Raw genomic sequence first — 23,995 nt, 5'->3', positions numbered from 1 at the left:
ACCTCCGCTTCCCAGGTTCAAGTGATTCTCCTGCCTCAGCCTCCCAAGTAGCTAAGATTACAGGCATGTGCCACCAGGCCTGGCTAATTTTGTGTTTTTAGTAGAGAAGGGGTTTCACCATGTTAGTCAGGCTGGTCTCGAACTTCTGATTCTGACCTCAGGTGATCCACCAGCCTCGGCCTCCCAAAGTGCTGGGAGTACGGGCATGAGCCACTGTGCCTGGCTGAAAACACTTAACCCTCTGCTCCTTGGAGTTAATAGACACAACTCGGGGTGCTAATAACATACCAAGTCCAGAGGTAACACTGAAGGAAATGTTTATTGATACACAGGTAAAGGAGGACTTCTCAGAGGAGATAGTTTCTCATCTGCATTTGTTTTGTTTGTAAATAACAGAGACCTCTGCTGTAGTTTTCTTGAGGAGGTAGCCAAGGGTGAATTACATCGAACACAAAGTAGTAGTAATGAATCCTAAATTTCTCTACACATCAGACTTCCCAGTTTCTTTTTTTTTTTTTGAGACGGAGTCTCGCTCTGTTGCCCAGGCTGGAGTGCAGTGGTGGTGTGATCTCAGCTCGCTGCAAACTCCGCCTCCTGGGTTCACGCCATTCTCCTGCCTCGCAGCCTCATGAGTAGCTGAGACTATATGCCACCACGCCCTGCTAACTTTTTGTATCTTTAGCAGAGACTGGTTTTCGCCGTATTAGCCAGGATGGTCTCTGTCTCCTGACCTTGTGATCCGCCCGCCTTGGCCTCCCATAGTGCTGGGATTACAGGCGTGAGCCACCGCACCCGGCCCCAGTTTCTTACTCCTCATAGCAGCTGCTCTGTGTAACAGCCTGCCCAACCCCAGCACATCCTATTCTGGTTTTTCTCTCCTTCTTACTCAAGTAGAATTGACAAACGATAAGATTCCCAGTTAAAATTTGAGAAAAACAGCAAATAATTCTTTAGTGTAAGCATTCAGTTGCGTTTGGAAGGATTTTTGTGTGTGTGTTTTCAAGGCAGGTAAGAGGTGGGAGCAAATTTTTACTTATTCTTCAAAAGAAATCTTTGCAAATACAGTAAGACTCTTAAAACTAACAATGTTGAGGTAAGTAGTCATGGTTCGTTAACTTGATATTTGAGTGCCTAGTGTGTGCCAAGTGCTCTTAAAAGTGTGGGAGATGAAGTGGTGAACAAGACAGATGAGGTTTCTTCCTTCTGGAAGTGACCATTTCAGATTGAGATAAAGACTCTAGTATGATCTAGAACGAAGGGGACAGGATACTTTCTGGAGAGATCAGATAACCTCTATGAGCAGATGATATTTACACTGAGACCCAAGTGACTGGGAGTTAACTGTGGGAAGTATGTTCAGGCAGAGTGGAGTGCAAAGACAGTCTGATAACAGTAAGATTGGAGTGTTGGAGAAGGAAGTGTAATGTACAAAGGGACAAGTCTACTACAAAAGAAGTGAGTTGTTAATGCTGTACCTGGTGAGATAAATGGCTTTTAGATAGCTTGAGTCAGTGTATCTTCATAAATGTGCTTTATGTTTAATCTTTTGATCAATTTGTGCCCCAAATTTTAGCCATTGTTGAGAGTTGCTTTATTATTTTTCTTTTTTCCTAAGGTACTTTCGTTTTAGCAGGAGTTGCTTTATTTTCGCTGGAAAGCACTAAATTGCTTAGAAGCCATTCATAACCCTATGAGGGATAGACACATACTTTTATTTCCTGAGTTAAAGGTACTTATTAAGATTTATTTTCTTCAGGACATTTTTGTAGTCTCAGCCTTTTTTTTTTTTTTTTTTTTTTTTTGAGACGGAGTCTCGCTTTACTGCCCAGGTTGGAGTGCAGTGGCCAGATCTCAGCTCACTGCAAGCTCTGCCTCCCGGGTTTACGCCATTCTCCTGCCTCAGCCTCCCGAGTAGCATGTGCCACCTCGCCCGGCTAGTTTTTTGTATTTTTTAGTAGAGACGGGGTTTCACCGTGTTAGCCAGGATGGTCTCGATCTCCTGACCTCGTGATCCGCCCGCCTCGGCCTCCCAAAGTGCTGGGATTACAGGCTTGAGCCACCACGCCCGGCCCATCTCAGCTTTTTAAAAACAGAATGAGCATAAGTTCCATTTGTACATATACAGAGTTTAAAATCGTCAAAGATTTCTATCTGGCCCATTATAAAGAACATCAGGCACCCTCATCCCCTAAGTAACTATTTTCTTTCTTTTTTTTTTTGAGACGGGTGTCACCCAAGCTGGAGTGCAGTGGCGCGATCTTGGCTCACTGCAAGCTCCGCCTCCTGGGTTCACGCCATTCTCCTGCCTCAGCCTCCCAAGTAGCTGGGACGACAGGTGCCCATCACCATGCCTGGCTAATTTTTGTATTTTTAGTAGAGGCGGAGTTTCACCATGTTAGCCAGGATAGTCTCAATCTCCTGACCTCGTGATCTGCCCGCCTCGGCCTCCCAAAGTGCTGGGATTGCAGGCGTGAGCCACTGTGTTGGACCCCAAGTAACTTTTCTATTCTTAATGAGTCCTTTGAAAATTTCTTTCCATATTTGTTTATTTATTTATTTATTTATTTGAGACAGGGTCTCACTCCTGTCCCCCAGGCTGGAGTACAGTGGTGCAATTATATGGCTCATTGCAGCCTCAACCTCTTGGGCTCAGGTGGTCCTTCCATCACAGTGTCTCGAGTAACTGGGACTACAGGCTCACACCATAATGTCCAGCTAATTTTTGTGTTTTTAGTAGGGGCAGACTTTTTGCCATGTTGCCTAGGCTGGTCTCAAAACTACTGGACTCAAGCGATCCACCTGCCTTGGCCTCTCACAGTGCTACGATTACAGGCATGAGCCATCCTGCCTGGCCCTCCTTCCTATTTCTGAGTAACATTCCCATATTGTAACTCCTTGATTTTTCAGTTTTAGGCGTTTCTATTTCCTGCTTCAGGAACTACCCCCGTTCCCAGCCTAACCCTTGCACACACCCTTCCTGTTCCCTCATCCTCATTAGGGGATTGTCTTGAAATTTTTAGATCCATTTTTGTTATTTTGACTATGTGAAAGATATCTTCAGCTAAGCCATGTAGTATGCTGCAATTGCCTTTCCATTTCCTTCCAAACTCTGTGTTTTCCTTGGATTTATTGTTTTATATGTTTATTTAATTTTTTACTTATTACTAAATTAATGCCAGGCTGTCTTTTTTTGAATGTTTAAATCTCTTATGATCAGGCACATTAGTTAATCTATAAATTTGTTCTGTGTGTGGTGCATGATGATATTCCTGAAATAGTAGTCCTTATCCTTGGGTTGGGTCCCAAGGGCTCCACCCCCGTCATCTTTCTTGGTCACTCATGTTAGCGAGGCCTGTCCTTCAGGCTTCCAGAGAAGAGGGTATATGGGAGGTACATTTTTGAAACTTTGTATATCTTAGAATTTCTTTAATCTTCTCATTTTCTTTAATTTTTTCTATCTTTTATCTCATTTTCTTTTTGTTCTCCTTTCTTGGAGGCCACCTCAACTTTTCTCCCAAATCCATTGCATTCTTTTTAGTGTATTTTTAGTTTCCTGGAACTCTGGTTCTCGGAATAGTCCTTTATTTTGTGGATGTGGTATTTTTTATTAGCTAAAGTTTATTAATGATAATTTTAAAGTTAGCTAAAAGTTGTTCTCTTTTTGCATGCTTCCTGTCTCCCCAGTTGGTTTTTTCCTGTTCATTTTAGTGTTTATAGTCCTTTCTATTAATTTCTTTTTTTATGTGGTAATGATTTCTGGTGGTCTACTCACATTTAAGAACAGGAAACTAAAAAGTAGATTGGAACATTATTCATGGTAGTCAAAAAGTGGAAACAACCCAAATGTGTGTGTAGTTGATGAATGGATAAATAGGTCTGTTCATACAATGAATGGAATAATATTCAGCCATAAAGAGAAGTGAAGATCTGTGTTCACTAATGAACCTTGAAAACATTGTGCTAAGTGAAATAAGTCAGGTTCAGAAGGTCACATATTGTATGATTCCATTCATATGTATTGTCCAGAATAGGCACATCTGTAGAGACAGAAAGATGAGTAGTTGTCAGGGGAAGGAAGGAGGTGGGAATTGGGACTGCTGATAGGTATAAGGTTTCTTTTGGGGTGATGGAAATGCTGTGGAATGAGGTAGTGGTGATGGTTGCACGGCATAGTAAATAAAACCATGGTACTAAAAACCACTGAGACGTACACTTTAAAATGGTGAATTTCATGTTGTGTGAAATACTATCTCCATTTAAAAAATGTTACTTTAAAAAGAATAAATTTGATTAGCCACAAGTTAAGAAAGATGCCTAGGAAAACATGAAATCTTCAGATACTTTTACAAAAATGAACCCGTTTATGGTTGCACTCTGGAAGGCAAATGTGATCTGAGGTGTGCCATAGCATGGTAATACCCAACATTAGTTTCATTCTTTATGGTAAGGTTTTGCGTTTAGGTGCAGTTATAATCTGTATTTTATTATATATATAAAAGGTGAAAACACCAGAAGCTCTGAGTGAAAGGGTGGGCTTGTTGACCTTTGGCACTTCATTAGGAAGCCCCACCCCAATGTCTTTTTTTCTTTTTTCTTCAGATGGAGTCTCACTCTGTTGCCCAGGCTAGAGTGCAGTGACCCGATCTCGGCTCGCCGCAACCTCTACCTCTTGGGTTTAAGCATTTCTCCTGTCTCAGCCTCCCAAGTAGCTGGGACTACAGGTGCACACCACCACACCCGGCTAATTTTTGTTTTTTGTTTTTTTTTTTTTTTGAGTCGGCGTCTCATTCTGTCTCCCAGGCTGGAGTGCAGTGGCATGATCTTGGCTCACTGCCAGCTCCGCCTCCTGGGTTCACGCCATTCTCCTGCCTCAGCCTCACAAGAAACTGGGACTACAGGCGCCCACCACTGTGCCCAGCTAATTTTTTGTATTTTTTAGTAGAGACGGGATTTCACCGTGTTGGCCAAGATGGTCTTGATCTCCTGACCTCGTGATCCACCCACCTCGGCCTCCCAAAATGCTGGGATTACAGGCGTGAGCCACCGTGCCCGGCCCTAATATTTGTATTTTTAGTAGAGACGAGGTTTTGCCATATTGGTCAGGCTGGTCTCAAACTCCTGACCTCAGGTAATCCACCCGTCTTGGCCTGCCAAAGTGCTGGGATTACAGGTGCAAGCCACTGCACCCAGCCTATCAGTGTCTTTAGTCTTTATTTTTCTTGTCAGGTCTCAGTTCCCAAAAAAGAATCATCAAATATTTTACCTGGGAAGTGTAGGCATGGCAGGGAGCTGAGTGTGGGAAGAGGGCTGGGATAGGAGTCAGGGAGGAGAGGTGTTCAAGCATTTGGTATATACACATTTACTTTTTTTTTTTTTCTACATAGTATCCTCATCCTTCTTGCTGTCACCAAGGTCAGAGACTGCTTATCCTTTCTAGAGACAAAATCTCTTGTCATTTTTTGCTGGGATGAAGGAGCAATAGTTTCCTTCCAGCCATCCTTATAGAGGTCTGTTGCTTCCCAGTTGGACTTCACATTCTTGGACTTGCTAAGTTAGTTCCATTCATCTCTCTGCTTTGCAGCTTCCAAAGTTTGGTTACGCTTGTCTCTTCTTCTGTCCTTTTTGTTCTAATTGGTCAGTGCTGTTTTTAAAAATCTCTTTGGTGTTTTAGTGGGGTTTCAGGAGGGAAGGAAATGGTGTATGTTCAATCTACTTTGAAGTTACACCTTTCTTTTTAACCATACAAGTTCAGCCATCTTGTTTAATCATTCCTGGTTTATACAGGCCAGTAATTATTGGTTGTATTAAGATGCCTTGTTTAATTTTAGTTTTTAGTCTTTGTAATAAGCTGTGGGCTGTGGCGTCAACTGCAATTCTGAACCAAGAGTTACACCCTATTCCTGTTGTAATTTGATGCAATTTTACTTTCACTTTGTTAATGGGATGCTATAGGTTGTACAGATTTTTTTTTTTTTTTTTTTTTTTTTTTTTTTTTTTTCCTGAGACGGAGTCTCACTCTGTCACCCAGGCTGGAGTGCAGTGGTGCGATCTCGGCTCACTGCCAGCTCTGGCTCCCGGGTTCACGCCATTCTCCCTCCTCAGCCTCCTGAGTAGCTGGGACTATAGGCACCTGCCACCAGGTGTCCGCCACCACATCTGGCTAATTTTTGTTTTAGTTTTTGTGTGTTTTGTTTTTTGAGATGGAGTCTCGCTTTGTGGCCCAGGCTGGAGTGCAGTAGCCGGATCTCAGCTCACTGCAAGCTCCGCCTCCCGGGTTTACGCCATTCTCCTGCCTCAGCCTCCCGAGTAGCTGGGACTACAGGCGCCCGCCACCTCGCCCGGCTATTTTTTTGTATTTTTTAGTAGAGATGGGGTTTCACCGTGTTAGCCAGGATGGTCTCGATCTCCTGACCTCGTGGTCCGCCTGTCTCGACCTCCCAAAGTGCTGGGATTACAGGCTTGAGCCACCGCGCCCGGCTGTTTTTGTGTTTTTAGTAGCGACGGGGTTTCACTGTGTTAGTCAGGATGGTCTCAATCTTCTGACTTCATGATCCGCTTGCCTCAGCCTCCCAAAATGCTGGGATTACAGGTGTGAGCCACCATGCCCGGCATAGACTTTTTTTAGGAGGGTTACCAAATTTGGTTTATATCCTATTTAGAACCTGAAACATAGATTTAATTATTTGGTTATGTTTATTGCAAGTGGAACATAGTGACATTACATAGAATTATCCCTCACAAAAGAGAAGTGAGAACAGATTCAGCTTTTAGAAATGAGTCTTTTGTATATTGATGTGACTGGAAGATTATTTTTTTTGATCGCTGTATTTAACACATGAAAGTGTTAATTGGATACATGTGCACTGTTTTGCCAGGGACCAATTTTTTTGCAGTCAGTTGTGGCAAATACTCTTTTATTTTAAAACTTAGATGTGCTTTCTGTTTCCTGCAGTCCTCTACTGGTACCTCTATTGTGTAGCAGTCACTGTAGGTTGCCTGGACAGGGAGCAGGCAGGCAAGGAGTACTTTTCTCGGGCACCATCTTCGATTCTCAGTGCCCAGTAGGGAGATGGCTCTATTTCTTTAGCCAATTTCAGACAAGATTGGGTGAATTTAGGGTGGTATGGCTATAGACGCTTTGGCTAATTTCAGATTGTAATCAGTTCTGTGGAGGAAACAGATAGGCCAATATGATGAATTGTTGTGAGTGGCGATATTGGGAGGCTGCTCTTGAGACCTGGCTGAGATCCAGAAGAAGAAAGTATTGTTCGGGAGGTGGGGTGGAATGTCAAGAATGTAATGCCATGAGATGGGAACTGAGTCTTATGAAGAAAGAGATTAGGCTGGTATGGCTGAAGTAAAGTAGCTGATAAGGGGTAAAGAGAAATGAAATAAGATTGAAGAAATAAGAGTCAGATACAGCCCTGTAAGCCGCAGGTTGATGTTTCATTCTCAGTTCAGTGAGAAGGTACTGAAAGCTTTTTATTTGGTTGGTCATTTAGACTGGGGGAATAGTAACATAATACCAGTTGACGTTTTTTACACACCATTTGCTGTTGCTATGTGGAGAGTAATCTGTGGGAAGGTAAGCATAAATGCAGTTGACCAGTCAAGGGGCTACTATAGTAGCCCAGGAGAAAGATGGTGGTGGCTTGATTTGGGTGGTAGCTGTAGAAATGGAGAGGAATTCAAGATATTGGGGGTAAATTTTAGAGAGAGTACTTAGAAGACTTGGTGATAGAATTGAGGGGGGAGTTTAAGAAGGGAGGATGATTCTGAAGTTTTTGGCTTAAGCCTCTGGTTAGATTGTGATGCTGTTTACTTGATGTCAAATGATCATGGGTTAATGGCCCTCTCTTTTGGGAGTGACATTGCTGAAGCCAGGGAGTGTAGTTGAAGATGTTAAACTGATACATATTGTGAGAAACTCTGGGGCAGCCTAGGATGTGATTGGGTTCTTGGGATGGGAAGGAAATAGTAAGTAGAGCAGACTAGAATTCCTATAGATGGGAATTAAAGTAGAAAGGAATTTCTTAGGTTTTCGCCCTTTTTTTCTTCCCCTCATTACCCTGGGCTAGAGTACTACCCTTATGTTACTTTGTGGTGCAGGGCAGGAAAGTTGCAACTAGCTCATATCTGCCAAAAGCAGTGGGTAGCATTAGGGTGGCATTGTATCCCAGCTCCTATGAGGAGTAATTAACAGTGGATATAGTTGGATTGCTTGGTTCTTGAAAGTTCACTTGTTCCCTCCCATCCCTAAGACTGAATTACTGTAACCAAGGAAGTCAGAATTCAGAAAGGTATCAGGATAGACTTAGAGATTATAATACTGAAATGCTTATTCCCAGAGTTGTATCCCCATGACTCTCTACCCTACTCATCAGTAGAGATACAGAAGCTAGGTGGTGCTAGGCTATAGCCACTTGTTCCTGCAGTGTTCCTTTGTAGCTGATGTGCCTGGTCTCCCTGGGGAGCATGCATTCAGAGGGGAACATCTGCATTTCCTGTCTGGAGTATAGTCACTATAAGAGAAAAGTAACAAACCAAACAATGTGGAGCAGATAAAGCAAAATTATTGGAATAGTCAGAATAAGATTTAGCTATAAGCATATTAAATATCTCAAAGAAAGAGCGTGGTGGAAACATGAAGCAAGAAGGAAAAACCATAAAGAACGACAAACAGGAGCTGGTTGGGGATAGAGGACACAATAGTTAGAGAACTCAGTAAATGGAGTGGCTAGTACATGGATACAACTGAAGAATGTATAGGCAAGCTAGAATGTCCACTCAGATTCCCACAAGTTATCACGAAAGGATAGAAGCAGAAAATAGAAAAAGCAATAAAGTGGATAGAGAAGTGTTAATATATGTGTAATAAGGATCTCAGAGGGAGAGAAAAAAAGTATAAGACCAAGATTTTCTTAGAGGAGTCGAGAGTTGAGATTGAGAGGGCTTTTAATGCCAAAGGAATATAACTGAATGAGTGTATACATAAACAGCTATATCGAGACCTTTAGAATGTATTTAAAAATGTAAGTTCCGGGAACAATGTTACCTGCCAGAAATAAAAAAAGGCTAGAAAGGTTTAAGATGAAAAAATGGAAAAAGATGGCCAGGTGCAGTGGCTCATGCCTGTAATACCAGCATTTTCGGAGGCAGAGGCCAGAGGATCATTTGAGCTTGGAAATTTGAGACTAGCCTGGACAACAAAGTGAGACCCCGTCCCTTTTTTAAAATAGGAAAATTATACGGCAAACAAACATGAACCAAAGAAAGCTGGAGTTGCAAGTTTACAATCAACATTTACTTTAACATGAGAACAATTCAGAGGGGCAAAGACACTAGATACCAGTAAAAGGAACAGTTACCCAAGCGTATACAATTGATTGTGAACGTGTATATATATAATAATTCAAAATAGACGAAGCAACAATTGATGGAACAGTTGTAGATAATGACAGCTGCTATAGATATTCAGTGATATAGTTCATTAAAATGACAAAAATGGAGCAATGAATAATTGGAAGAGACACGGTTCTGATCATTTGCAGATGACCTACATAGAAACCCCAGTAGCATCAATATTTGGGCACAAGATGGATGTGCAAAAAAATAAGTCGTGTCCCTCTGTAGCAGCAGTAGCCAGTTAGAAAATATGAAAGAAAATATCATGGTAACTGGAACTGCATACCTGTTAGTAATTAGTCTAATGAATGCATGAGACATTTATGGAAAACACTTTAAACTATTTTAAAGGTGATGAAGATGTTTAGTCTTTTTTTTTTTTTTTTTTTTTTTTTGAGATGGAGTCTTGCTCTGTCGCCCAGGCTGGAGTGCAGTGGCCGGATCTCAGCTCACTGCAAGCTCCGCCTCCCGGGTTTACGCCATTCTCCTGGCTCAGCCTCCGGAGTAGCTGGGACCACAGGCCCCCGCCACCTCGCCCGGCTACTTTTTTGTATTTTTTAGTAGAGATGGGGTTTCACCGTGTTAGCCAGGATGGTCTCGATCTCCTGACCTCGTGATCCACCCGTCTTGGCCTCCCAAAGTGCTGGGATTACAGGCTTGAGCCGCCGAGCCTGGCCCGATGTTTAGTCTTTTGTTCAAAATGGAGAGGTGCTATGTTCATGGATGAGACAGCTTCACATTGTAAAGATGTGAGTTCTTTCTGAATTCATTTATAAATTTGATGCAGTTCAAGTTAAAATCCCAGTAGGATTGTTTTGAGGTGATTGATAGACTTATTTTAAAATCTGTAAGGAAAAGCAAAATGTATTATAATAAAATCACTTTGAAAAGAACAGCATAACTAGGCCATGGGGGGAATGATACTTGCCTTATCTGCTATGAAGCTGTTTCAAAGCCGTAGTGATAGACACATATGAGAGTGGCACAGGGCAGGCAGATAACCGGAGAAACAGTGGGAGTCCCTTTGGCTCCTAAGAAGGAACTCTTCCTTCTTGCATATGTGTCAATGTTAGATAAAATGAGATAAATAGGACATCACAAATCAGTGGGGAAGGGATAGGTCGTTAGAGGAAACTGGCCTCCTTCACTGGGAAAAAACAAATTAGGCTAAGATTCATACTTTATAGCACGTAAACTGGTTAAATCATATGTTTGGAAAGTAAAACTAAACAAATTGAAGAAAATATCAGAAAACATGTCAGTTTAGGTGATGAAGGTAATCATAAAACCAAAAAGCATTAGCCACATTAATGGATTAATGAATATTAATGGATTTTATTCTGTCAAAGTTAATGTCTTTTTAGTGAAGGACTCTATATTTGGAGTCAACTGATAGGAAGAAGAGAGTTTTAAAACATTCCTCAACTGGCAAGAGGTTAGTAGCTAAAACACACAAAGCACTTTTGTAAATCGACAGCAAAAAACGGAAATCAGTAGAAGATGGACAACAAATAGTTTGCAGAAGGGAAAACTTGGTGTTAATAAGTATATGAAGTGTTACCGAAAGGAGGAAAGGAAGTTAAAATAACAGGTGAGGAAAAGTTTGTGATCCTTTATGATCTAGCAGTCATCCCTGCATAGACTCACTAGAAGAACATATACACGTCTGTCCATAAGGGATCTGTCTTGGATGTCATTTATAGGATATAGAGTTGGAGCTGATTAAAAGGATGGATGAATAAAATGCTGTTTCATACTAAAGAGTACTATGTGAGTCAGTCCCAGAAGACTTAAAAGTTGGTTGAAAACACAAAACACCTAGTTTATAGTAGAATACTATTTGTCTAAATCTCACACACAGCCCTTCTGGATTTTTCAGTTATACTAACACAGCTATAGTGGATACCTAGGGTGGAGGTTGTCATGGAAGTGGAATCAATCAGGGATACAGGAGAAATCAAATGATGAGGGCCTTGCATAGACTCTTGACAGTGTGTCACGAACTGGAGATTTGGATTAGCGCTACCTGAGATGGGTAAGGAAAAATAACAGCAAGGAGGTCATCATTGAGTCTGATGGGTGGGCGATTTTTGTGCAGCAGTGGTTAAGTCAGAAACCAGATGTAAAAGAAGTGAGTGGAAGGAGTGTTTTGAAAACATACACGTTGATGGGGAGCAGGAAAAGGGGGGCACTAAGCTAAATGGTCATTTGGAGACAAGGAAGGGTTTTGTTTATTGTTGACAGGGTTTTCTTAGAGCAAATGCAGTGTATATGCTCATGGGAATGAGCAATGGGCAGGAAGAAACTGATGCAAGAAAATGGATAATTCTAGGAATTTTAAGTCCTCAAGGGGAAGAGGGATCCAGGACAGAAATCAGAGAGTTTGCCTTAGACTTCTGTAATGAAAGGGGACAGGACATGGAAATGAATGTCAGTTCCTTTGTCTGTTTTGGGGTTTGTGTTTGGCTGTCTTATGTAAGGCAAGGACAGTCTTGGTTATTGGGAGCCAGTGCTGCAGGAACTTCTTTGCCCCAGTGAAACAGCTGTTGTTCTAATAATGTAATTTTTTGGCCAGGCACAGTGGCTCATGCCTGTAATACCAACACAGGAAGGCCAGGGCAGGCGGATCATCACTTGGGGTCAGGAGTTTGAGACCAGCCTGGCCAACTTTGGTGAAACCCCATCTCTACTAAAAATACAAAAATCAGCCGGGCATGGTGGTAGGCACCTGTAATCCCAACTACTCAGGAGGCTGAGGCAGGAGAATTGCTTGAACCTGGGAGGTGGAGGTTGCAGTGAGCCGAGATCATGCCACTGTATTTCAGCCTGGGCAACAGAGCAAGACCCTGTCTTAAAAAATAAAAAATAATAAAAATAATGATAATAATTTTTTAAAGATAATTTTCTCGGGATCACACACACACAAAACCTCATTATAACCAAACTGTATTTAGTCTATGTGGAAATATTTTTATCAAAACATAATATTTATTTGATCTGAAAAATGTTAAATTACTAAATTATTAGGAACAGCCAGTTTTGTAGAAAAATCTATTCTTAGTTACTGGGGAAAAAGAGAACTCAGACCTCCTTTGAAGATGAGCCCTGACTATCTGTCTTTCCTGTCTGGAGTGGGAAGAACAGGGACATAGTTTGCTTCTTTGAAGTGATAGTGCTTTGTGAGATTGTTACAACATTACCACTGACCTTTAATACTTGGAAAGCTAGCCGGACTTGGTGGCTCACATCTGTAATCCCAGCACTTTGGGAGGCCAGGGTGGGTGGATTACCTGAGGTCAAGAGTTTGAGACCAGTGGGCCAACATGGTGAAACCCTCTCTCTACTAAAAATACAGAATTTGGATCAGGCATGGTGGCTCATTCCTATAATCCCAGAACTTTGGGAGGCCAAGGCGGGTGGATCACCTGAGGTTGGGAGTTCAAGACCAGCCTGAACAACATGGAGAAACCCTGTCTCTACTAAAAATACAAAATTAGCCGGGCGTGGTGGTGGGCGCCCGTAATCCCAGCTACTCAGGAGGCTGAGGCAGGAGAATCACTTGAACCCAGGAGGTGGAGGTTGTGGTTAGTCGAGATTGTGCCATTGCACCCCCACCTGGGCAACAAGAGTGAAACTCCGTCTCCAAAAAATAAAAAATAAAAAAGGTGAGCCGGGCGTGGTGGCGCATGCCTGTCGTCCCAGCTAATGGGAGGCTGAGGTGGGAGAATCACTTGAAACTACGAGGCTGAGGTTGTAGTGAGCGGAAATCATGCCATTGCACTCCAGCCAGAGCAACAAGAGTGAACCATCTCAGAAAAAAAAAAAAAATTGGAAAGCCACTGTATATTTATCTCTGTTCAGTGTATTCTGAATGTTCTTATGTTCAGAGAGCTTGTTTTCTTTTTATTGTTTATTTTTTACAGCAGCTGACACCTTTTGAAAGGAGTACGTTTTCTAACCATCTGCATGATTTTTCATCCTCTGAACCTAGTTGATTACTTTTACCTTTGATAATGCTCTGATGGACCACAAACGTACACTTGTTTGTACTTTGAACAGTTATTTAGTGTGAAACTACTAGCTCATGTAATTTATGATTTCTTAATTTCCCAGGGCCCCATGAGTTATGAAACAGATAAACCTGTAACTGCATCAAGTATACAAAGCTGTGAATTATGTTGTATATTGAGTATCTATTCATTAGGACTTTTTACCTAGCTAAGTTTCTCTTTGATAACTCCGGAATTTCAGTTATCTTTAGTCGATCATTATAGCTTGACTATAAGAGATCCACTTAATCTCTGGCTCGTGGGATTGCTGTAGAAGTTAATATTAGGCCCAAATAATAGGATCTTCCCTCCTTTTTCCAAGATGGAAACTATCTGGGATCTTCTGGGTACTCTTAGGTAAATCCCTTGTGACAAAATTTTATTGATCCAGTTTTTTAATCTTTGTTGTACACACTAGGATGCATTTTAACAGCTTTATTAAGGTATACTATACCATAAAAGGTACCCTTTTAAGGTGTATAATTGAATGGTTTTTTTTAAGTAAATTTACAGTTGTATAGCCATCACCACAACCCAGTTTTAGAACATTTCCATTGACCTAAAACAATCCCTTCTGCCCATTGGTAGTCATTCTTCACTCCTACCCCTAGCCCTGGGCAAACACTAATCTCCCATCTGTCTGTAAATCTGCCTCTTCTGGAAATGTCACATACATAGAAGTGTACGTATGTGGTCTTTTGAATCTGGCTCCTTTCATTTCATATAATCTTTTTGAAGCCCATCCATGTTGTAGCATTTATTAATAGGCCATGGCTTTTTATTGCCAAATGAGATTCTGTTGTATGGATATATTACATTTGCATTCACAGCTGATGGACATTTGGGTTGTTTCCAGGTTTTGGTGATTGTAAATAATGCTGTGAACGTAGAATGTGCTTTTGATGATGATTCTATGGAGTTGCCTTACTGTAGGGTACTCTGGGTGATACAAACTGATCATGACTATCATGGTCAAGAGTCTGACCGTACTAGCGGATAACACAGATTCAGTATTGTTTTGTTCCCTGTCCATAGCATAACCCTTGTGGAGTCTTAGTCGGTTAACCAGTGCAGAAGCAGTTCAGCACCAGTAATCTTTGATGATAAGTTTCTTCAGAGGAACTGAAGGCTGGTTGTTGATTTAAATACTTAATGACTAACTGTTACATTTAGACAAAACCCTTCTTAGGGCCCAAAAGGTAATATATTTGTTAGTTTTTTAAGAAGTGAAAGCTAATACGACTTTTTTATACTAGTAGTCTTCCTAAATTTGGGATTGGGAAGTCTTATTTCTCAGAAGATCCTTAAGGATACTTCTCAGTTTGGAGCTTTGACAAATTGGAAGATAGGTATAGAGCATTTTATAAACTGGCAGGATGACATGTTGGTGAGAAATCCCTAAGGTTTGCAACAAATCTAGGTCCTTTTGGACTTGTGAGCTAGCTGACCTGGTTGGGAAGTAGCATTCTACCGGAGCTGTCCCGCAGTACATTATGCACTGCTGGAAATGCTCCACGTCTGCGCACAGCGGAGCAGCCACAGATGGCTGTCGAGCTCTGCAAGTGTGACTAGTTTGAAGAACAGAATTTTTATTTTTTAACATTTTAATTAAATGTAAATAACTAAATGTAGCTAATGGCTACTGAATTGGACAGGACAGTTCCAGATAATTTTATTAACCCACTGCGAATCAGTTTTTAGTTTCTGTCACCTAGATTCTAGGTTCTGGATTTTACTGTTGCTTAACTTTGGAAAATGTTACTATTTAGCATCACTTTCCAGGAATGTTGCTTTCTTAATTTGCTTTTGTGCTTTGTGTAGGTGGCGCAGGAATGGCTCAACTCTCCAAATAGAGAGAATTTCTATCAGTTGCAAGTACGAAAATTTCCTGCCGATTATATAAAATACTGGGAGTTTGCGGGTAAGTTTTTTCTTATGCAACTTGGAATATATGATATAATAATTTGGGATTTCTAATTAAGAGGAGATAGCATTATTTGAATTTAGGGGGACACAAATTTTCTAAGCTGAATTTGTGACTACTTAGAATATGTTTTAAGTCTTAATGAGGATAGTTGCTGGGACAATTACGAATGTAAAATTCATTATTTTTTTCCCACTCTGTGGTTAGAATACTACAGGCTGAATTGTCAGTGGAGGCTGGTAACGGGAGAGAGGGTGAGTGGAGGGCTTTGGTGGGGGTGTTGCAGTAATAGTCTTTACAGATTCTGAGTAAATCTTCCTGGCATCTCTTTTTTCATTTCATGATTGATCTGAACCACATACCACTTTTATATACTAGTTATAAATACACCAAACATTCAGAACTCTTTAAAATAAAATGAATAAGTCCTCTTTGTACCCCCAACCCCCATCCATCCTACTCTGTAGATGTGCTTAAAAAAAAAAAATGAGGCTGGGCGCAGTGGCTCACGCCTGTAATCCCAGCACTTTGGGAGGCCGAGGCGGGCGGATCACCATGTCAAGAGATTGAGACCATCCTGGCCAATATGGTGAAACCCCATCTCTACTAAAAATGCAAAAATTAGCCGCGCGTCGTGGTGGGCGCCTGTAGTCCCAGCTGCTTGGGAGGCTGAGGCAGGAGAATCACTTGAACCAGGGAGGCAGAGTTTGCAGTGAGCCAAAATAGCGCACTGCATTCCAGCCTGGCAACAGAGCGAGACTGTCTCAAAAACAAAGAACAACAGCAACAACAAAAATTATACGTTATATTGTATTATATACTATATTCTTATAGTAAAGCTAAAGAAACTAAAATCATAAGATATATTTATTCTTCATTAAGTGAAATGGATCATCATAAAGGTCTACATCTTTATCACTGTCACGCTCAGTAGACAGATGAAGAGGAGGAGGGATTTGTCTTACTCTCTCGGGGGTGGCAGAGATGGAAGAAAACTATGAATGAGTGGACCTGCGCACTTCAAACCCATGTTGTTCAAGTGTCAGCTGTGCATTGAGATACAGTAGCCACAAAGCAGAAAGAAAGCAGGTGTTTGGTGGGACCATATCATTTTCACACATGGTTTAGTAACAGTGAGCCATTTTTATTAGGGAATGATGAGAACTGTCCTAAAATCTAAGTTCCTAGATACCAACCAAGGGGCAGCCTCTCAAGTAGATCTTTCAAAGGATAGCATGCCTGCTATGTTAACTCTTTTTTGCATAGCATGTTATGAATAATGCTGCTGTAATCACCCATGTATCTCTTAGTGTTCTTCTGAACGTATTTTTGTTCAGTTTATATCCAGAAGTAGATTGTGGAATATTAGGATGTGTATAAGTTCAACTTCAGTAAATAATGCCAAGCCTGTTGTATAAAATTATATTCCACCAGCAATGTATGAGAAGTTGCATTGTTCCATGTCTTCAGCAACACATTTGTATAGATTGCTTTGAGATTTTTAGCTATTGGGCTGTGTGTATTGATGGTGTTTTATGGGCTTTTGTAATGTCCTTATTAGGGAGATTGAGCATCTTTTCATATATTTAGTAGCTGTCTTAGTAACCTCCTTTGGAAAGTGCCTGTTCAAGGCTTTTGTTCATTTTCTGTTGTCTTTTTTTCAGTTGATTTGTAGGAGTTCTTTATATAATCTGGGTAGAAGTCATTTCCTCACTTTGACTTGCATTCTGACTCTTTTTAGTGATGTCTTAAAAATTCCTTTTTCATTCTTATTGAGAATTGCTTATTTGAACATAGTAAATACATCAGTCTTTTATTGTTAGTGCTCTGTGTCCCGTTTCTTAAACAGAGTAAGAAATCTTTCTCTGCTGCAGGTTGCAAATTACATTCTCTTGCCTTCCTTTGCCCCCATCCCCATCACCCATGGATCAGGATCTCTCTTACCTTCTAGAACAAAGGTTAGCAAACTACAGCTTGCAGATCCACCTACCCCATGTATTGTTTTTGTATTGCCCTAGGGTACGTTTTTTATGTTCTTTTTTTTTTTTTCCCTTAAATGTAGAGATGGGGTCTTGTGCTGTTGCCCAGGCTGATCTCAGACTCCTGGTCTCAAGTGATCCTCCTGCGTCATCAACCTGCTGAAGTGCTGGGATTACAGGTGTGAGTCACCTCGCCCAGCTGGTTTTTACTTTTTTAAAGCTTTATAAAAAAGAGAATGTAACAGGCATTATGTGTAGTCCCACAAGCCTATCTGGCCCTTTACAGAGGAAATTTGGGAACCCCTTTTCTAGAAGCTTTGTTGTTTTGTTTGTGACTGAGGTATGTGAGTTGGGTTCCTTTTTTTTTTTTTTCCCCCCAAGTAGAGGTCTAATTATCCCAGTGCTATTTATTGAAAGACCATTTGTGCTTCACTGCACTGCTATGTTTGTTATGAGTCTAGAGTCCTCTTAATGTCTGGGCATCAGTCTGTTCTTCTTGAGATCATTTGCCTACCCTTGTGCTTGTATCACATTGTTTACTTTATCTAGCTTTATATAAGTTTTAATAACTCATAGAGCAAGTCCTCCTACCTTGTTTTGTTTTGTTTGTTTTTTGTTTGTTTTGTTTTTTGAGATGGAGTATTGCTCTGTCGTCCAGGCTGGAGTGCATTGGCACGATCCTGGCTCACTGCAACCCTCTGCTTCCCAGGTTCAAGCGATTCTCCTCCCTCAACCTCTCGAGTAGCTAGGACTACAGGTGTGCACCACTATGCCTGGCAAATTTTTGTATTTTTAGTAGAGACAGGGTTTCACCATGTTGGCCAGGCTGGTCTCGAACTCCTGGCCTCAAGTGATCTGCCCATCTTGGCCTCCCAGAGTGCTCGTGTGAGCCACAGTGCCTCACTCCCTTCTACCTTGCTCTACTTTTTGAGTGCTTTGGCTATTCTTGGCCCTTTGTATTTCCGTATAAATTATAGAGGAAAAGAAGTGGAAATTTGGGAAGAATTGACAACTTTTAATACTTTCTAATTCATGAATAAGGTATATGTCTTCAATTACTTGGGTTAAATTTTTCTCAGTGTTTTATAGTTTTCTGTGGAGAGGTTTTGCATGTCATCTATTGTTGGTCATTTGTAACTATGTTAGTGAGTATCTCTAAAAAATAAGAAAAGTAACAGTCATACCTAAAAAGTTACCAGTAATCCCTTCATATCAGTCAGTGTTCAGATTTTCAGTTATCTCATAACACTTTTTTTCAGCTTAAGATCCAAATTAGTCCACCCAAAGGCAAGTTAGTCCACCCAGTGGCATTACTTGATAGGTCTTTTTGAACTAGAATTCTCTCATTTTCTTCCCTTGCAATTTTTTTGTTGAAAAAATTGAGAAAATTTTGTAGAGTTAATCATGGTCTGGATTTTGCTGATATCGCATCCCCTTGGTGGTGTTTAGAATGTCTGTGTCCTCTGTGTGTTTCCTATAAATTGATAGTTGGAGCTAGAGAATTGATCCAATTCAGGTAGATTTTTATTCGGTTTTGGCAAAACTGTTTTATAGTTGGTCATATGTTCCATCAGCAGCAGCAGGTACATGATACCTAGTTTATTTTTCTGATAATCACAGCTGCTTGCACTTAGTTATTAATTCATTAAAGGGAGCAAAATGGTGACACTTTAATTATTTTATGTTAGCTGGAATACTTCTCTAGAGAGAAAATTCTCTACTTCTATTTGGTTACTCAGTAGTATAGTTTATAAAGGAAAGGCAGTATAAATACTTGACGCGGCCGGGTGCGGTGGCTCAAGCCTGTAATCCCAGCACTTTGGGAGGCCGAGACGGGCGGATCACAAGGTCAGGAGATCGAGACCATCCTGGCTAACACGGTGAAACCCCGTCTCTACTAAAAAATACAAAAAAACTAGCCGGGCGAGGTGGCGGACGCCTGTAGTCCCAGCTACTCGGGAGGCTGAGGCAGGAGAATGGCGTGAACCCGGGAGGCGGAGCTTGCAGTGAGCTGAGATCCGGCCCCTGCACTCCAGTCTGGGCGACACAGGGAGACTCTGTCTCAACAAAAAAAAAAAAAAAAAAAACTTGACGCTTGATCACTTTTCAGAATAATGAGTTTAATTCACTAGTAGTCCGGGTGCAGTGGCTCACGCCCTGTAATCCCAGCACTTTGGGAGGCCAAGGTGGGCAGATCACCTGAGGTCAAGAGTTCAAGACCAGCCTGGCTTGTCAGCAAAACCCCGTCTCTACTAAAAATACAAAAATCAACCAAACATGGTGGCGCGTGCCTATAGTCCTAGCTAATAGGGAGGCTGGGGCAGGAGAATTGCTTGAACCCTGGAGGCAGAGGTTGCAGTGAGCTGAGATCATGCCACTGCACTCCAACCTGGGAGACACAGCAAGACTCCGTCTCAAAAAAGAAAAAAAATTCACTAGTAAGTGCCAGTGGTGACTGGTAAGCTTAAAAAAAAAAACTGTGAGTGCATGGATTGGTATGCTTGTGTTTCAGTCCATTTCAGTCAGCTCCTTCTAGTTGGCTCTGAGGCTATGTGCTGTGACAGGATGTTCCAAGTTCATCATATATATTGTTTTTATCCCGTAACTGAACTTCCAGTTTTCTAAGGAGCCTTGCTGTATTTTAGTTGAAAGTGGTATTTCGACACCAATCTGGGCATGCTATATGCTGTTAGTGGGTAATACATCTGAAAATAAGGATACATAAAGATTGTAAGTAAAAGATAATTATGCATATCCAAATTAAAACTTATTTAATTCTGTTAATATCAAACTAAATACACATTAAGGCAGAAAGCGTTATTGTTGTTGTTGTTGTTGTTGTTGTTGTTATTTTGAGACAGTCTTGCTCTGTCGCCCAGGCTGGAGTGCAGTGGCCGATCTTGGCTCACTGCAACCTCTGCCTCCCGAGTTCAAGCGAATCTCCTGCCTCAGCCTCCTGAGTAGCTGGGATTACAGGCACTCACCACCGTGCCCAGCTAATTTTTGTTTTTAGTAGAGACGGGGTTTTGCCATGTTGGCCAGGCTGGTCTCGAACTCCTGACCTCAGGTAACCCGCCTGCCCCAGCCTCCCAAAGTGCTGGGATTACAGCCTCCCAAAGTGCTGGGATTACAGGTGTGAGCCACCACGCGCAGCTCAGAAAGCATTATTTGAGATAAAAAGGGAATATTTTGGTTCAACAGAAGATATGACAATTCTGAATGCATATACCTAATGAAGTAAAGAGCTGGGCACAGTGGCCTGTGCCTTTGTAGTCTCTGCTATGCAGTAGGCTGAGGCAAGATCACTTGAGCCCAGGAGTTTGAGGCTGTTGTGTGTTATGATCACATATGTGAATAGTCACTGCACTCCAGCCTAGGCGACATTAACAAGACCCTGTCTCTAAATAAATAAATCAAACTGATAGAACTAGAGTATACTTTTTACATATATATGACTTTTGAACAATTAAATCAACAAAGATGAATTTTAAAAAGCAAACCTTAAAAAGAAATACAATTGAAGTAAGTGAACCTAATTATATTTTAAATTGGTCATATACATAACCCACAGAGAAGAAAATGGTACAAGTACTTTTAGAAATAGTAGCCTTGAGGCCGAGACAGGTGGATCACGAGGTCAGGAGATCGAGACCATCCTGGCTAACACGGTGAAACCCCGTCTCTACTAAAAAAAAATACAAAAAACTAGCCGGGCGAGGTGACAGGCACCTGTAGTTCCAGCTACTTGAGAGGCTGAGGTAGGAGAATGGCGTGAACCCGGGAGGCAGAGCTTACAGTGAGCTGAGATTCGGCCACTGTACTCCAGCCTGGGTGACAGAGCAAGACTCCATCTCAAAAAAAAAAAAAAGAAAAGAAAAGAAATAGTAACCTTGGCTGGGCACAGTGGCTCACACCTGGAATCCTAGCACTTTGGGAGGCCAAGGCTGTTGGATCACCTGAGGTCGGAAGTTCGAGACCAGCCTGGCCAACATGGCAAAACCTCGTCTCTACTAAAAATACAAAATTAGTCGGATGTGGTGGCACATACCTGTAATCCCAGCTATTAGGGAGGCTGATGCAGGAAAATTGCTTGAATGCAAGAGGCAGAGGTTGCAGTGAACCGAGATTGCGCCATTGCAGTCCATCCTGGGTGACAGCAGCTAAAATTTGTGAGATTTGTTGTCAGTAGTGGAACTGGCTTAGTATTAGTAGTTCTTAAATGATTTTGTGTATTGTAAAATAGAGCTAATGTGTAAGAAAGCTGGTGTTAGGAGGCAGGGTTCCTTTGCTATGGGAGAAGGGAGTTACATGGGATGGAGTAGGGTGATGAAGAATCCTATGGGGTTGGATTTGCCTTGGAGGAATAACATTTTTTTTTTTTTTTAAGACGGAGTCTCGCTCAGTTGCCCAGGCTGGAGTGCAGTGGTGCGATCTCGGCTCACTGCAAGCTCTGCCTCCTGGGTTCACGCCATTCTCCTGCCTCAGCCTCCCAAGTAGCTGGGACTACAGGCGCCCGCTGCCACGCCCAGCTAATTGTTTTTTGCATTTTTAGTAGAGACGGGGTTTCACCGTGTTAGCCAGGATGGTCTTGATCTCCTGACCTCGTGATCCGCCCGTCTCGGCCTCCCAAAGTGCTGGGATTACAGGTGTGAGCCACCGCTCCCGGCCGGAGGAATTAATTTTTTATTTTGAAATAATTGCAGATTTTTTTTTTAAATTGCAAAATTAGTAGAGTTCCTATAACCTTTACCAAGTTTCCTCAAATGTTAACATCTTATGTAAATACAGTACAATGATCAAAACCAGGGTTTTATGTTGGTATGAACTAAGAGTTAATTAGACCTTATTCATTTTATACCACTTGTCTGTTTTCTGCTCCAGGGTCCAATCTAGGATCACAAATCCCATTCAGTTGTGAGGCCTTCTTAGTTTCCTTCAGTCTAGAACAATTACGTCCTCATTCTGTCTTTATCTTTCATGGCGTACATGTTTTTAAAGAGTGCTGTCCAGTTACTTTTCAGAATGTCCCTCCATTTGGGTTTCTCTGATATTTCCTTGTGAGTCAAATTCAGATTTTGCATTTTTGCCAAGAAAACATACAAGCCATTTGTGCTCTTCTCAGTCTGTCAGATCGGGAGGTACATGATGTTGATAAATCTCATTGCTGGTGATACTAACTTCCATCACTTCGTTACGGTGGCGTCTCATGTATCTGCACTGTAAAGTTACTGTTTTTTCATTTGTAATGAGTGAATGTCCAGTTTCTTGTCCTTTTTTTTTTTTTAATGGTTTTTCTTTTTATTTCTTTTCATTTTTGAGGTATTTCTTCAAAATAGTTTTTTATATCCCCAAATAAGTAGCTAATATGTTTAATTCAGTATTCTTTTTTTTGAGATAGAGTCTTACTCTGTTACCCAGGCTGAAGTGCAGTGGTGTGATCTCTGCTCACTGCATCCTTTGCCTCCCAGGTTCAAGTGATTCTCCTGCCTCAGCCTCCCAAGCAGCTGGGATTACAGGCACGTCCCACCATGCCCAGCTAATGTTTGTATTTTTTTTTTTTTTTTTTTGAGGCAGAGTCTCGCTCTGTCGCCCAGGCTGGAGTGCAGTGGCCGGATCTCAGCTCACTGCAAGCTCCACCTCCCGGGTTCAAGCCATTATCCTGCCTCAGCCTCCCGAGTAGCTGGGACTACAGGTGCCCGCCACCTCGCCCGGCTAGTTTTTTGTATTTTTTTAGTAGAGACGGGGTTTCACCGTGTTAGCCAGGATGGTCTCGATCTTCTGACCTCGTGATCTGCCCATCTCGGCCTCCCAAAGTGCTGGGATTACAGGCTTGAGCCACCGCGCCCGGCCTAATGTTTGTATTTTTAGTAGAGACAGGGCTTTGCCGTTTTGGCCAGGCTGGTCTTGAACTCCTGATCTCAGGTGATCCTCCTGCCTTGGCCCTGCAAAGTGCTCGAATTACAGGTGTGAGCCACTGCGCCCAGCCTAATTCAGTATTCTTTTCCTTCGCACTTGTTTTGGGGAGAATTTTCTTTCTTTCTTTTTTTTTTTTTTTTTGGTTTGTTTTGTTTTTGAAACAGGGTCTGTTTCAACAGCCTGTCGCCCAGGCTGAAGTTCAGTGGCACAGTCACAGCTCACTGCAGCCTCAAAATCCCAGGCTGAGAATTTTCATTAATATGTTGGATCTCTGTTTTCTTATTTTTTTTGTAACCTTTACATATGGATTTATTAATTTTATTTCTATTTCCGAGGTAATGAGATGGTTTAAGCAATTACAAGTTCAGTGACACCCTTTTTTGCAAGTGTAGTGAAGTCCAGAGTTTGTTCCACTTTTGAGGGTCTTGCAGGACTCTAAATTTTCTCCCCTTTTGGTTCTACTTACAGTATGCAGTTATAAAAGGGTACTTCTCCCTTCTTGTCTTGTCCCTCAGAAGCTTTGAGTTTCAAATACTGCCAGTTCAAACCCCATGAACCATTAAGACCCTGTGCTGTATGCTGTATTCTGATTTTTGTCAGAGTGCTGCTTTAGTATTTTCACACTTGAGTTGGTCTTACCCTTCTCCTGGTAGATTTGGAGCTGGCTGAGGCTCCTGAGCTCTCTTTTTTTGGGACAGAGTCTTGCTCTGTTGTCCCAGACT

General features: G+C 41.7%; 1 protein-coding gene across 9 annotated transcripts in view; it reads left to right on the top strand.

Moving 5' to 3' along the window:
- LOC105464103 (senataxin) overlaps positions 1–23,995 on the top strand; it is a 103,307-nt gene that overhangs the window by 35,350 nt on the left and 43,962 nt on the right. For all 9 annotated transcript variants that reach the window (XM_071078497.1, XM_071078495.1, XM_071078499.1 and 6 more), the window contains one exon: positions 15,276–15,375. In XM_071078497.1, the coding sequence (XP_070934598.1) occupies positions 15,276–15,375 (100 nt within the window). The remainder of the gene's footprint in view (positions 1–15,275; positions 15,376–23,995) is intronic.

Source organism: Macaca nemestrina, chromosome 14 (assembly GCF_043159975.1).
Source record: "Macaca nemestrina isolate mMacNem1 chromosome 14, mMacNem.hap1, whole genome shotgun sequence".
NCBI classification, from domain to species: Eukaryota; Metazoa; Chordata; class Mammalia; order Primates; family Cercopithecidae; genus Macaca; species Macaca nemestrina.
Note: the sequence above shows the minus strand (reverse complement) of the source record. Positions and strands in the feature narration are given on the sequence as shown.